Source organism: Rhamphochromis sp. 'chilingali' (assembly GCF_963969265.1).
Source record: "Rhamphochromis sp. 'chilingali' genome assembly, chromosome: 19".
NCBI lineage: Eukaryota > Metazoa > Chordata > Actinopteri > Cichliformes > Cichlidae > Rhamphochromis > Rhamphochromis sp. 'chilingali'.
In genome coordinates, this window is record NC_137946.1 from 19,710,513 (window position 1) to 19,725,045 (window position 14,533).

The following is a 14,533-nucleotide window of genomic DNA, read 5'->3' on the forward strand; positions in this document are numbered from 1 at the left end:
CAACAGCATCAGCGGAAGTGAATGTTTGCTTGTGAAAAATCACACTTCTGATAAGTCCCTGATTTATTTTTGGTACTGAAAGACTTTGGGGAAAACACCAGTTAGAGTCATTCCTGATATCTGAGGTAAAACGGATTCTGTGACAAACCTCCCACATGCCTGTGCAAAGATGAATCAGTAAGTGACTGAAGGAAAAAAATGATCATCATCAGTTATGTGCATTTAAAAAAAGCTGTTTCCATTACAGTTCACATGGTTATGCGATTCACCAAGATGCAGCAAGGAAGTGGTTCTTGATTGTGTTTTTCCCACTAAGCCAAGGCTGTTTTGAGCAAGAAGTAGGTCGCCTCTAAATTAAATATTCAGCTAGATAGGCCCACTTTTTTTTTTAAAACAAATTCTCTTAAATATGGAATCAGACATCTCTATTTCACTGTTTTGAGGTGCTTCTGCTTTTTTACCCGTCAGTGCCACAATTAATCTTGTAATTTGCCTTAATTACCTTTTTTCTTTTTTTGCAGTATACAACTACTTTATTGTGGCTAATCAAAGTCAGTAGAATGACAGACTGAGGCACATACCTATCTGAACAAATGTTGTTTAACTTTATTTATGCCTCAGAGTTTTAATCAGATATATCTGACACAGAAAGTTTTCACAGGACTGCATTCAGTCACGCTAGAAACTAAATACACCCTATTATCTACAATCCTGTAGAACGATGTGGAGGAATTTTGGCTCACTTTTTTACTAATGTTGTTTCAGTTCATTGAGGTTTGTGGGCATTTCATTATGCACAGCATTTCAATCATGTGCTTCAACATTTCCTCCTTTCTTTTTCAGTCATTCTGGTGTAGATTTGTTGCTGTGTTTGGGATCAATGTCCTGTTGCATGACCATACAACCTAGCTTGAGCTGTTGGATGGACAGCTTCACATTTGAATCTTTGGTATATAGAGGACTAGGCCTGTGGCTGCAAAACAAGCCCAAACCATCACCCCTCCTCCACTGTGCTTGACAGCTTTTACTAGATGTTTCTGCTAATGTGCTGCGTTTGTCCATTACGTCACATATCTCCAGTTTCACCTTGTCTGTTCAAAGGACATTTTTCCTTTTGTTCATATGCAACAATGCAAACCTAAGCTGTGTTCCCATCTTCTATTTGGTTGGAAACCCTTCCAAACAGGCCATGTATGCTCAGTATTTTTCTTATTGTACTGTCTTGGACTTAACATTTAACATGCTAACTGAGGCCTGTAGAGTCTGAGATGAGCGCACTTTGCTTTTGCGTATCATCTCGGAGTATTGCATTGTCTGATCTTGTGGTCAATTTGCTAGGAAATCTACTCCTAAGAAGATTGTAGCATTAAGCTAACACACACCTACTTAGTTAATCGAGTAAATTTGATAAGCAGCACCTGGCTGCTGCTTATCCACTTGCTTCCTGTAGAAGCTGTAAGGCCATCTGCATATAGTCCCGTCTATGAGCCTGTTGCAGCTAGCTATTGGTTATCTTAGCTTAGCATTTTTGATCTCCAGATCAAAAGCACCTCAGCACATTTAAAGCTTTCTAATTAACTCTTTATGTGGCTTAATTCTCACAAACAGAAACAAAAAGAGTAAAGAATTAAGAACAGCTTATTATTATTCAATAATAATAATAATAATAAATTTTAATTATGAAGTTGCCTTTCAAGACACAAGATAAAATGAACAAACAGTGGGTTCACAGTGAAAATGCACATTTGAGCAGATGGGTTTTGAGTTGAGATTTAAACTGGGGGTAAAGAGTTCCACAGCCTGGGAGCAGAGCAGCTAAAAGCTCTGCTTCCCATGGTGCTGAGGCGGAAAGAGGGCACAGCGAGCTGGATAGAAGAAGAAGATTGAAGTGAGTGGGCAGAAGAGATAGTGCTTAACAGGTCAGACAGGTAAGGAGGTGCAAGGTTATGAATGGCCTTGAAGGTGAGCAGAAGAAGTTTGAATATTATCCGGAATTTTACTGGGAGCCTGTGAAGTTCCTGAAGAAAAGGGGTGATGTGCTGGTAGGAGGGGGTTCTGGTGATAATGCGAGCAGCAGAGTCCTGAAACAGTTGAAGCTTATGGAGGGTTTATGGGGGAGACCATGCAAATGAGAATTGCAGTAGTCAATACGGGATGTAACGAGACTGTGGACAAGAATGGACGGAAACTGGGTGGAATGCGAAGGACGTAATCTGTTTATGTTGGGCAGATGGAAATAGGCAGAACGGGTGAGATTATAGATGTGAGATTTATAGGAAAGTGAACTGTCTAGGATGACACCAAGGCTCTTAACCCGAGGAGAAGGGAAAACTGTGGAGTTATCAATAGTGAGTGAGAAATGGTTCAACTTCAAAAGGTTGGATTTGGTGCCAATAAGGAGGATCTCAGTTTTATCCTCATTGAGCTTTAGAAAATTAGAGCTATTTACTAAGTTTTGAATGCTTTCTGCTGTTTGTAACTGATGTAACAAGTTTTGTCACCACGTTTATTAATGAAGTCCTCCTGAGCCCTGATACATATGTCAGATTTAGATTTTTCAATTCTATTTTTTTAATATTATGTATTTAATGTATATGAAATAATCCCATGACTTTGCGTTCTGATATCAAAGCAAAAATATTCAATAAAACTTCACCATGCTCCAGAAATATTTGTGCACAATTGCTTCACATTATAACGCATTCCAAGAAGCTGCATCGTCAGACAATACCTGTGGAGGTGGTCTGTGACAATGTGAGGCTATTCATATGCATTCATTTGCAGGGCGGTCCCTGTTGTATTTCCAGTGAAACAATTTTAAAATGTCAGCAGTGTTGCGCGTTTAATTTTTGTCTTGTGTAATTATGTTCCAATCAGAAAGAAAGTCAGTAAGCAAAGAAACACATTTAACTCTGTTCTGTATTTTGGAGTTATTCTCACTGTTTTGGTAAGGTTCAATAAAGGGGGTGGAGCCTTGTGGAGCACAAATACCAGACTGTACAGCACCTTTTGTTTTTCCTCAACTGAATGAATCAAGGACCTCCCAGGTCTTTGGTATTAATACAGACATTTAGCCTGTTCTTAACCAGGAAGATTAAAAAAAAAAAAAACTTTCTGCAAAGTCATTCAGAATTTGGTAACAAGACATCCTAACATCTGCCTCTAACTTTGCTCTCCTCCTCAAGAAATGCAGCTTAAAACAACCTCTGCACAAGCTGTTTGATAACAGTTTGTCCATTTTATATCATTAGATTATTAGAATAACCAGGACTCAAACTGATTCTTTGGTCAGGGCTAAGACACTTCATCACAAAGTCAGAGGTCATGGCTTTATACTGTTACTGTATTTAACCAAAGTGGAGTTTTTCAAAGCATTTCTGGTCTGTTTAGCAGAATGAGCCCAATCAGTCAGACCCTCACTATGGGAAAGTAAACAGAAAGCCAAGGACAGGATTAGAGAAGCCTAGACTGAACAAACGGACCAATTTACTACCCAGTCACATAGAAATGCTCAACAAAAGACACATCCCACCACATGGAAGGAAGACTACCAATGCTGGCAAAGAGTGCCCCACTTGTTCATTTCACTGGATATGTTCAGAGGCATGTAACCAAGTCTCTTTAGTTAAGCCTGCACTATGCAGCAGAAACAGCTCCGGGATGGGCAGCCATGTGCTGTGACCAGTGAGGAGAAAGAGAAAAGAGGGGCACAGAGGGAGCACAAACAGCAGTGCTCCGTGGGGATTATATAGTACAATGAGGTCTTTTGAGAATAAATGTGGAATAAATTCAGGAATTCACAGGGATCCACTGAAGAGAAGCTAACGGGGGAGAAACATGATCTCGCAGTACTCACACTGCAAGGTTGCAAAACGAGGAATTTCAACAGTCCAGCCTAGAAAGAAGGAAGTAGTTTTGAGAGAGCTGAAGAATTTTAGATTGATGTTGGAAGTGTCCAGAATCGACAAGATTAGAAATGTGTACATCAGAGCTCAGGTTGAGTGTCTTGGGAGCCAAAGGTTTGAGAGGCAAGGATAACAAGCTTGGACATTTACAGAAGAGGAATAGTGGATATATTGGACAAAGAATGTTGAAGATGGAGGTGACAGGCAGGAAGAAAAGAGGAAGACCAGACGGGAGATTCATAGATTTAGAGAGATGTGAGGGATAGGGTGAGATGGAGGCAGATTTATCTCCTGTGGCGACCTCTAAAGGCAAAGTAGCAAATGCATGGTGTAATCATTTAGCATCTGGCATGATGTTACTGTTACAGGTAAACAGAAAGTTCTTGGAAAATAGCAATAAATTATTTTTTTCATCATTTTAAAAAGTATTTTTTATTAAATGTTTCATAATGGTAGATTTCCTTTATTCTTTATGAAATTCTCCACAGGAGAAATATAGTTAGCTTCACGTTTAATGTGAATTTCTTCCTCATTTTTATTTAGTCCTTTGCTTCCATCTTGTTGTAAACTTTAAAGTCATCACATTTATTATTAAAGGCTGTTCACTGCTGGCTCAAATCCACACTGCTGTCCTCTGAGGCTATAGTTCTGCTTTTTCTTTTTTCTTCCTGCCCTTCTGTCCATCACTGGCAGCACATCTGAATCCAAGGTTGTCAGAAGCAGAGTCGGGAGTGTTGCCCATCCTGCAGGATGCACAGTTGTAAGCCTTACTCAAGATTAAATCGGTGGGTCTGAACATACGTTATCTTTTGTTTTTGTTTTTTTACCTCAGAAACTCACCTGGTTGTGATTCGAGCCTTGTGATTAGCTGAACCGTCCACTGTGTCGATCCAGGAGGCACCGCGCAGCACGTACATCGGCCTCGCTGCTGAAAAGCGTGTGGATGTCCACTCCCATGTATTTCCCATCATGTCATACAGTCCTGGAGGAAGATTTGTCATTATGTGTTAATGTTCACAACATAAAATGTGAGAAGAAAAATCAAATGTTTCCAAAAGCTCAAAACACAAATGTAAAGTCTTAATGCACAGTTAATATTCCTCTTAAACATCTTAGCTACCAATCAGCTCTTTCATCATGCTGATAACATGTGTGTTAAAACAAGATTACCATAGCTATTCTGGGGAGGGTATGCTGTAACAGGAGAGATGCCGTGGTATCCATCCTCTGCAGTGTCTCCATCTGGGAAAGATCCCTAAAATACACGAAAGCTAGAATTACCACAATACCACACTTTAAATCCATGTTTGTCCAGACTCACAATACAGTAAGTGAAGAATTACATGAGTCTTAGTCACAGATGGGCAGTAAAGCGTAATCCGATTACTTTTTTCAAGTAAAGAGTAAAGTAATTAGATTACTGCTACTTACCCGTAAGCAGGCTACATTACTGCGTTACTAAACCATTATTTTGTTTGTGAGAGTGTCTTATGACAATGACGTACGAGCGTGCGACGTCCGTGGCAGCAACAGACGTGTGTCAATCAACAACAGATGACATGGACTGCGGCTGAGTACTGAGTACGACCATGTGGCGTCCACAGTACTCTTTGCGTGGGAAGAAAACGTCTTTCTACTGCAAAAACTTTAACTTTAAATCTGAGCAAGCACCTGGCAAGCTGCCACAGGAATGTTGAATTCACAGAGAAGCCCCCGGATCCTATACAGCTTTATAACGTATTTGTAACGTATTCAAGTTGTGTATCATGTTTTTTAAAGTAACTTAAGTAATAAAGTAACCAACTACTTTTGAAAAGAAGTAATCAGTAAAGTTAACGGGATTACTTTCTTGGAGAAGTAATCAGTAATTAGTAACTAATTACTATTTTCAAGAAGCTTGACCAACACTGGTCTTGTCTTAGCAACAAAAATTAATCTCCCCAACTCTGGATCCATACAAATTTAAAATATAGTCGCATGTTTTGTTCCTCAGTAACAAAACATGCGAGTGTAAAACATTGTTTTACATAAACACAGAGGGTTTTTTCTGTATTCAGATATACAATATATATTTACTTAATAACAAAGACAAAAACATAATGTCAGTGGCTAAAGAAGCATTAGTGAAAACCTAATCAGAGCCTCCCATGAGAACAATACTAATGACCTAATGATGACCTAACCATGACTGCAACATGCTGACCTGCCACAGGTTGGTTCTGTTGGCCTGGAACTTGTTTCCCCATGGGTAGGTCCGACCTGCAGCATAACAGCCAGGAAAGAGATTAGATGAACAATAAAATTATATTTCAGTTTTGTGAAAAAGTCCATTATTCAAACTAGTTTCCTGATTTTTCACAAAGACTTGACTGAATCTGAAACACAAAAGCAGTTTTGGGTTCCTCTGTCGAGACAATAACAAAGGAGCTGCTGAGCAGAAACATCACTGTGTGCGACTTAAATGTTGTCAGCTGGAAGTGAAAGTCAAAAACTCGACTATAATAGCAGTAAACATTATACCTTGCAGCCCCCCACGTGCAGCCCACTCCCACTCCTCCTCCGTGGGCAGTCTCTTGCTTTTCCAGCTGCAGAAGGCCTGGGCGTCATTCCAGCTCACCTGAACCACTGGAAAGTCCAGACGATCTCGAATCCCCGAACCAGGCCCTGAAGGCTGAACAGTAGAGGGTCAACGTGCGTGGCAAAAAAGTAGGCATGGCAGGAAGGCAACAATAATTCTACCAACCACTCGTTACAACAAATGTGTAAAGAAAAACACCTCTGAATACTGAAACTGAGACTACAATTTGGTCGGGCTCAACAAAGCAAAAGTTAGACAACAGAAGACTGGAAAAATGCGGTTTGGTTTGATAAGTGTCGATTTACGATAAAGCACATTTGGGATGTGGACGCAACAGAAGAGTTGCATTGTGGATGTGCAGCTGATGATCTGCAGCGGCTGTGTGATGCTGTCCTGTCAACATGGATCGAAGTATCTAGGAATGTTTCCAGCACCTTCTTGTATCTGTGCCACAAATAATTCAGCAGTGCTTAAGGAATAGGGGTCTGACTCAGTACTCGCATGGTTTACCTAATAAAATGTTATAAGTGAGTGTAAACAAAAACTGTCAAAAACATAGGAACAAACTCACAATGTGCAACTCACCTGTCTCCAAAACACACGCTCTATAGGCAGCCACCACGGAGCAGACTGATGGAAAAGATGAGGAAATAGGTCAGAAGCTGTTTACAACAGTAAGAAGCTCTACATTATATATTTTATTTATTGTGGAGAATCTCTTTAAATGCTGAGATGCCTACAAATTGTTTCATTAATTATTATGAACAACACTAACGTTAGACATATAAAAACAGCAAATCTTCATATCTGAGATGTATGCTTAAAATTGTGAAATAAGTAATCTAGCTGGTAATCTGATCTATTAATCAGAGAAAAATAACTCGGCACCTCAATTCTCTGAGTGACTTTGCTCTTCAGCTCTTCTGACACGAAGTCCTGAAACACGAAACTCCAGCCAAACGTCTCGGCTTCAGTTTTGTACTTCTGGGCTCTCACAAAGTCTCTGTGGCAAATAAATGAACAAGTCACCGACTTCAGTGCATTAGTTCTGCCTTAATTCATTTCAATGTAGATCTTATTTACCTGAAATCGGCGTTTGTGACGGGGTGTCTGTCTATTTCAAAAGGCTGAAGCTCGACCTCCTTGGTGGGAGACTCTCCGTCTCTCCCATCGGGTGCACTGGTTCCCATTGACATCTTTCCTCCCGGGATGTTCACCATTTCCTCCGCGGCTGCCAGGAACAAACATGCCTCGATGGGTATTTATTTAAGTGTTAATGTTTTTGTTAAATTCAGAAATGAAAGAAAGAGTCCTCTTACCGGCCCCTGTCAGTAAAAACACAGCAAACATCCAGAATACCATCGTCTTTGCTAAAACTGGTTTGAAACCACGTCTAAACAAAAATATACACGTTAAACGTTTAACCACGTTCAAATGGAGAACTTCTCAAAGTTCAATTTCATTTTTTAGTCGTTTCTATCGGACAGATTTCACCGTTGCACCTCAAAATCGGTTCCGTCCGTTTTTTCAAATTCACGCGATACTTCCTCTTTCTCAAAGCTTTGTAGTTTAATAATATTGAGAATAATATTAATATTGTTAATAATAATAATAATAATAATAATAACAGGAAGAGTATTACATTGGAAAATATTTCGAGTAAGACGTAAACACCGATGCTCTGCGCTGGTGTAATATAAATCGTACTCAACCCTATCTGACTGATTCAGCTTCTCAATTACAGTTACAGGTTATGTTTTACTCCCATGCAGCACATCTGTGTAACCCTTTCTCAATTCTCAAGTACATCTGCTCTCTGGTGTTAATAGGCTATTTCAGCCCAACACCCCAAGTACACATTACACCACTTTTAATGCGCTGCACTGTCCACTTGACTTCTGTTATACTGAACCACTAACATATCTGATATTTGCTATTTTTTAATGTGAATTTGAGAACTGCTGCTTTATTAAGCATATTTACTTTTTAATTAAAATGTCTTAATTATATAGACTTTTTTTAATGTTACAAGAACTCAGGGATCTCCCAATGTTTGTGAGCAATGACGTTTTACTCATTGGGGTCTTTTGCTGGGATGCATTTATTGTGAAGCCTTCATTTTGATGTCAAAAGGCAGGTGAATACAGAAAGTTCAGAAGTGTTTGCGTTTTGATTTGGTGTGTCGTGAAAACTCTTTAGAAACTAGAGCTTATTTACAACAGTAGAAAAGTGCAAGAGGAAGCACACAAAGGACACATGCAGAGGATCAGTGTGACAGGAAGGATGCTAAGGGGAGAGATAAGAGGAGATGGAGACTGATGACCTGCTTAATTTCTTATGCTCCGGTCCAACACTGGTTGTGCATTACAGATCACATTTTTCCTGATGAGCTTCCAAAGCATTCATGGACTCAGAGCAGAAAAAACACAGATGTTAACTTTTATATGTTTGACTGATTAATTCTTCAACGACAAAGAACCACATTTTTACGGAGCCAGGAAAACCTTTAATGGGTAGAAACAAAACTGAGGCAGAGGTCAGTGCTTTTAACAAAATCTCATAAATAAACCAATCATTTTAGAGGGAGGCGATGACAAATCCATGGAAAACAAAAAGAACCTCATGACTAGCATGACAATGATGTCTGACAGGCGCTGCGATGGATGCCGTGGATGTTTACAGCGGGCTGTCCATCAGACTGGGGGTGCTTCAGAGTGCCTACAGCGGGAACACGTTGACTGAACCTTTAGGTAAACAACTATCCCTGTGAGTATAACAGCTGCAGCTTCTTTAGGTGACTTTAACCTTTGAGAGAAGACATTCCAGCTCGCATGATCTCATCCACCAACAAGATGTTGCTTGCGATCACCGTGCTGTGAACAGAGACCCGTGTTAGTGACCCATGTGGGCGATACATCGGGGTAATTTAAAACATTCCTTCGTCTCACCATGAGTGAAGAAGCTGTTTCTTGACACTGTAATTATCCCATACGCCTGCTTCTCCTGCCACCATTGGTTCTCCTGCAAAGCAAAAGGTTAGAATAAAAAAAAAAAAGGTTTAAATTCTGCCAAATTGTTACTGTTTAATAACTTCACATAGCTAAATACAACAATTATAGAGTTTTACTCTAAACTTTAAAATGCAATCACTTCAGGATTGACTGATCGCTGCTGTGGTTCTCACCTGTGCTGAGGTCTACTCCAACTAGCTGGCCAGACTCTTTGTACTCTGTCTGCAGCTTCAGCAGGGTCTCCTGTGGGTCGTAGCCAGAGTTCTGGGCCAGAACCTAAGAACAGAAAGATGGCATTTTAAAAACATCAGTAAATTTTGATACAGGATGGACTATAAGAAGGTGACAAATAATGGTGCAGCAAGAAACAAACCAGGTTTCGGTTAATAAAAATGACAGAAAATGAATTATTCTTTACCTTAGGGATGACTAGGAGAGCATCTGCAAATGCCTGGACTCCCAGCTGGGCTCTGCCTTTCACATTGGGCTTGTGTTTTACCAGAGCGTCTGCCACAGCAACTTCAAAGGCACCTGCACCGGAGACTACACTACCTGAAGACAGAAAAATAAAGATATTTAGGAAAGCAAACAAATGTGTCATATAAATTAACCCACTCGGGGAGGGAACAGCTCTAATATTTAAAACAATTAGTGGAGTTTGTTCTGATCAGCTGAATACATGTAGGAGAGACTAAACTCTCCTAATGCAGAGGATAAGATCAGAGTCATTGTAGCACAGACACTGAGACCAGGGAGAGCCACACTAGCATCCCTGGGTGTTCGCTGTGCAAATGAGACCTGTTCTGTTTTCCTTAAGGACAAATTAACCACCTTCAATTTCAGCTTGTTATCAACATAAAGAGAAAATGGATATTTTGATCTACAGTTTGTCCACACAATATTTGGAAAAAGCCTTAAAGGACTTCAGAGTGTTGTTTCATGAATGAATTTCTGCTTAAAGAATTCTAAAAACACTGATTTGTCTGCACACAGACATTAAAAAAAAAGTGTTAATCTGTTTAAAAAGGTAGCATTTTATAAGCCATACTAATGGTCAAGCAGAGCATCCAGTAGGATTAATTCAGATAGAACAAAACTGCAGAAATTCATCATCAACAAAAGTTTATGTTAATAATTTTTTAGTAAAAGGATTTTAAAAAGTAAAATAAGCATAGAGGAAATGTTCAGCTCTTACCATCTTCAATAGCGTTCTTTACTGCCCGCAGACCGTCCCTTACGGCATCTTTGATCTGTGTGAGGGTGTGTTTGTTGGGTCCCTTCACCAGCAGGGTAACTGAGCGAGGGTTTCCACACTTCTCGATGAACGTGTACTTCTCCTCTCCCTGCAAGCAAGGTTGCAGCATTAATATCATTTTAATTTTAAAAAGTTTAAATTTCACAGTTTTGTGGACTGAAAGGTAAAAAATAGACCCCCCCCAAAAAAAAGTCTCACCAGTGTGTGTTCATAAACCAGGCCAGCATGTCCCAAGCATTCAGGTGTGAGGTCATCAACTGAGTTCATGGCGATGCCACCGCAAGCGAGGGTGAGCCTGTCACAGGAACGACACACTGAGTGTAATTCAGCTTCTTAATATATGACTGACTGACACCGGCTGGTAGTGTAAAGCACCTGTACGGGTGTGTCTGTGCCAATTTCAAAACATAAAGCATGAGCTCATCTCAGCATGTTAAATCAAACAATTCAAAAATCTTCTATGAACTTTTATCTAAGTAATGTAATGTTTTGCTCATCTCAACTATAAAACACCACCAACATTTATAACACTGAAAAATATTTTTCTCACCTCTCCATGTTCCTCCTCTTTGCCCTCCGCAACCCAACAATGCCCTCTTTGGCTAGGGCGTCCAGGGAGAATGGGTCAATACCCTAAACACACACACAAAATAAGAAGACATGCTTGAGACTGCAGTTTACACTAAATAGTTCGGTAAATCTAAGCGATGTAAAGATTATCCTGATCCGCTGAATACATGTAGGGGAGGAAGAGACTCTCCTAATGCAGAGGTACAGATCAGAGTTACTGTAGCACAGACACAAAAACCAGGGGGAGCCATGATAGCATCCTTGGGTGTTCGCTGTGCATGCAGCCAGATTGGCTGGGCCAGTCTCAAAAGGCTTAGTGTTCATATGAAAACACAAAGTCAAATTACGAGCCTGTATCTTTAGTAGTACAAGCCAGACTGAACTGAGTTTGACAATTCTTTTTTTTTTTAAACTTTAGCCTTTGAACTATGTTAACATCCGCATTTTCTAGCATACCTTCTGGTTAATGACGACAAAGCCCTTGTCCCCATTGGGACACACTTTGTTTTTCAAGGCGATAATCTTCTGCACGCGGTCCTCGATGAACTTCCTTTCTGCAGCCACGAGCTTCTCCCTCTCATCAGCGCTCTTGTAGAAGAAGCCAGAGTTGACCTCGGTCTTCTCGTACTCCAAAGAGACGTTGCACGTCAGTATGTAAGCATCCTCCACCCTCTTCTTCATGTCTGGGTGCCGGGCGCCGTGGTCCAACACCAGACCTCTGATCAGCCTAAGAAATAACAGATCAGCATTTAGAATTCACAGTTAAGCACAGTCTTGTCTTATTCCCCTCTCCACCTCTGTATTTACACTTACTGTGTATCACAGTCGGTCTTGTGCTTCATCTCCATGATTTCCACCATATACAAGTCAGTGGGTTCATTGGGTTTAGCGATGGCGAGCACAGCATCTACTACAGCCTGCAAACAGACAAGGTGATCACAAGCTAAATGAGCGACAGCTAAGATTAGAGAATAGAGAAGTGCACTCACAACAAGCTACAGACTGCCATAAAGGTTCAAGAATAAGTAAGCCCTTAGGTCTGTGGCAACTTTGAAATGTCAAAGTAAACTAACTAATTGGCTATAAGGTAAAAACATCTAACATCTGCTTTGTGCTCGATTCCCTCATGTCTCACCTCAGTGAGCAGGTCTGCCAGCTCTGCGTGGACCTTGGTTCTGAGGGAGGTGCGTGCGACGTTAATGAGGGTCTCTCTATCCATTTCCCGAGTCACCTTTACTTCCTCAAGAACAGCCAAAGATTTCTCTTTTGCTGCCTCAAAGCCCTCGGCAATGATTCTTGGATGAAGACCCTGCAACAAACCATTAAAATGGAGTTGTGGTTAAAAAAAAGATACCTCAACAATTCATTCACTAGAGAGACTGACATGCCAAATACAAACACACTGTGAACTATCTTGTACCTCTGAAATGTAAAGGTCAGCCTGCTTCAGCAGTTCACCAATGATGAGGACGTTGGAGGTGGTACCATCTCCTGTGATGTCATCCTGTGCAGTGGCAACCTTGGCAATCAGCGATGCTGTAGGGTGCTGAATTTGCTGAAAGGGAAACAGGTTGGGAAAAATTTTATGAAAATCCTCATTCATGGGTAATTCATGGCAGCAGTGCTAAACCTACTGATCCATTATTAATTATTATGAATCCTCAGTTGCATTACAAGGTACTAAGTTTGCTTTGAAGTGCTAAAAAAGGTATTTCCAGGTGCTCCCTTGTTTCCCAAAGGGACAGACAGATCTACAAGTTGAATAGGCACAGATTTTACACCGGATACCCTCCCATTAATCTGTACTTGGGATGGCATTAGGAGGATAGCAGGTTGTGTGGCCCGGTCAGCTGGTAAAGACTTCTGCGTTCAATATATTTTTTAGAATTTAGGTACGTTGTAATGGTTAACGAATTATTGTCAAATTATTAATGTGCACTGTGACAAATGTGGAAAAAGTGCCATCAAGTTCAAACCCTAAAGCACATCTATCCAGATATTTAAAGCTCAGTCAGATAACATGCTGCTGTTAAACTCATTGTTTGTGAGAACAAAGGCTTAAGAGACATATACAAACATTTAGGGTGTGGTCACTCTGTGAAATAGGCAATACAGTACTAATATGACATCACTGACAGAAGATCCTCATTTTACAGCTCATCGTGTCCCTTACCATCTCGTGTAGCAGGACGTTGCCATCTTTGGTCAACTTTATGTCTCCTGCACCAGACACCAGCCTGCAGATCCACAGAGACAGAAGAGGGTTAATATTTGTTAACCTACCTACTAGCGGCTTATATTATGATAATGTAAACTTTCACCCTATTATTGTTTGCCTGCTGAAGAACTCGCAGATTATGGCTGTTAGCTTTTATTTATCCATTTCCTCACATCATCTACAAATCCCCAAACAAATCTCTACCTGTAACTGAGTTATTCAGTCGCTCATCAGTATCTTTAGTTAGCGTTAAGGCTAAACTTGTGGACACGTTATACTTAGTACTACGACTTTAACGTAAACTGGCATGATCTGCTAACCGACTGAAGCTAGCATGCTAACGTTAGCTTTATGGCTGTCAGAGCGGATCATGACGATGACTGGGCAGGGCAACGAGTGCCGGGAAAATCCGCTAACCGTTTAGCGATGGCAGGCCTCAATTTATTTTAAGTGTGTTTTGGACAGGTACTCTGTAATAAAGAGTGGATGGTTTCTACTTTTCAGGCACAAAGACTTTGGTGGCGACATACCGCTATCGGCTGCAATGCTAAACCGGTGAATTGCTGCTAACGTTAGCGAGTTAGCATATCACGCGTGCTGCACAAAGAGCTCCGGCGGCACTCACATTTTCATGGTCCCCTTCGGTCCCAGGTTGCTTCTCAGCACATCCTGCAGCCCCCGGGCGGCACTAATGTTAACAGCCAGGGCGGCCTGGGCTCTGGCCACCTCTGCTTTGGGGTTTAGAGCTTTTACGGCAGCCATAGCGCAGCACAACCAGCGAAGTACAAGTAAAAAGTATCGCCGGTAGGGAGTCCACGCTACTCGGGTTCGGAAGCTCTCGAAAGGGGAGTCGCTTTCCAGAAGGCTCCAACACGTGTTCTCGTGCTGCATTTAGGGGACACGCCGACGCTGGGACATTCCGCATTTACAGCTATTACAACTGGTCCACACCATGATTTATATCAGTGCAGAAAAGTCATTACATTTTTCGAACCC

General features: G+C 40.9%; 2 protein-coding genes across 2 annotated transcripts; both read right to left on the reverse strand.

Annotated features, from left to right (window-relative positions):
* Nucleotides 1-1,627: 1,627 nt before the first annotated feature.
* On the reverse strand, nt 1,628-8,001 carry sumf2 (sulfatase modifying factor 2). The gene is made up of 9 exons (XM_080867359.1): nt 7,803-8,001; nt 7,567-7,714; nt 7,372-7,486; nt 7,069-7,113; nt 6,426-6,576; nt 6,109-6,164; nt 5,076-5,160; nt 4,746-4,887; nt 1,628-4,648 (listed from the first exon to the last, which is right to left on the reverse strand). The coding sequence occupies exons 1-9, from the start codon at nt 7,843-7,845 to the stop codon at nt 4,546-4,548; spliced, it is 888 nt and encodes a 295-aa protein (XP_080723485.1). The 5' UTR covers nt 7,846-8,001; the 3' UTR covers nt 1,628-4,545.
* Nucleotides 8,002-8,966: 965 nt separating this feature from the next.
* On the reverse strand, nt 8,967-14,390 carry cct6a (chaperonin containing TCP1, subunit 6A (zeta 1)). Its single transcript, XM_080867358.1, has 13 exons — nt 14,163-14,390; nt 13,493-13,556; nt 12,740-12,874; nt 12,455-12,628; nt 12,133-12,236; nt 11,776-12,046; nt 11,300-11,382; nt 10,948-11,044; nt 10,690-10,837; nt 9,913-10,046; nt 9,668-9,770; nt 9,432-9,504; nt 8,967-9,356 (listed from the first exon to the last, which is right to left on the reverse strand). Exons 1-13 carry the CDS (start codon nt 14,297-14,299, stop codon nt 9,284-9,286), a joined length of 1,596 nt encoding a protein of 531 aa, XP_080723484.1. The 5' UTR covers nt 14,300-14,390; the 3' UTR covers nt 8,967-9,283.
* Between the last annotated feature and the right edge of the window lie 143 nt (nt 14,391-14,533).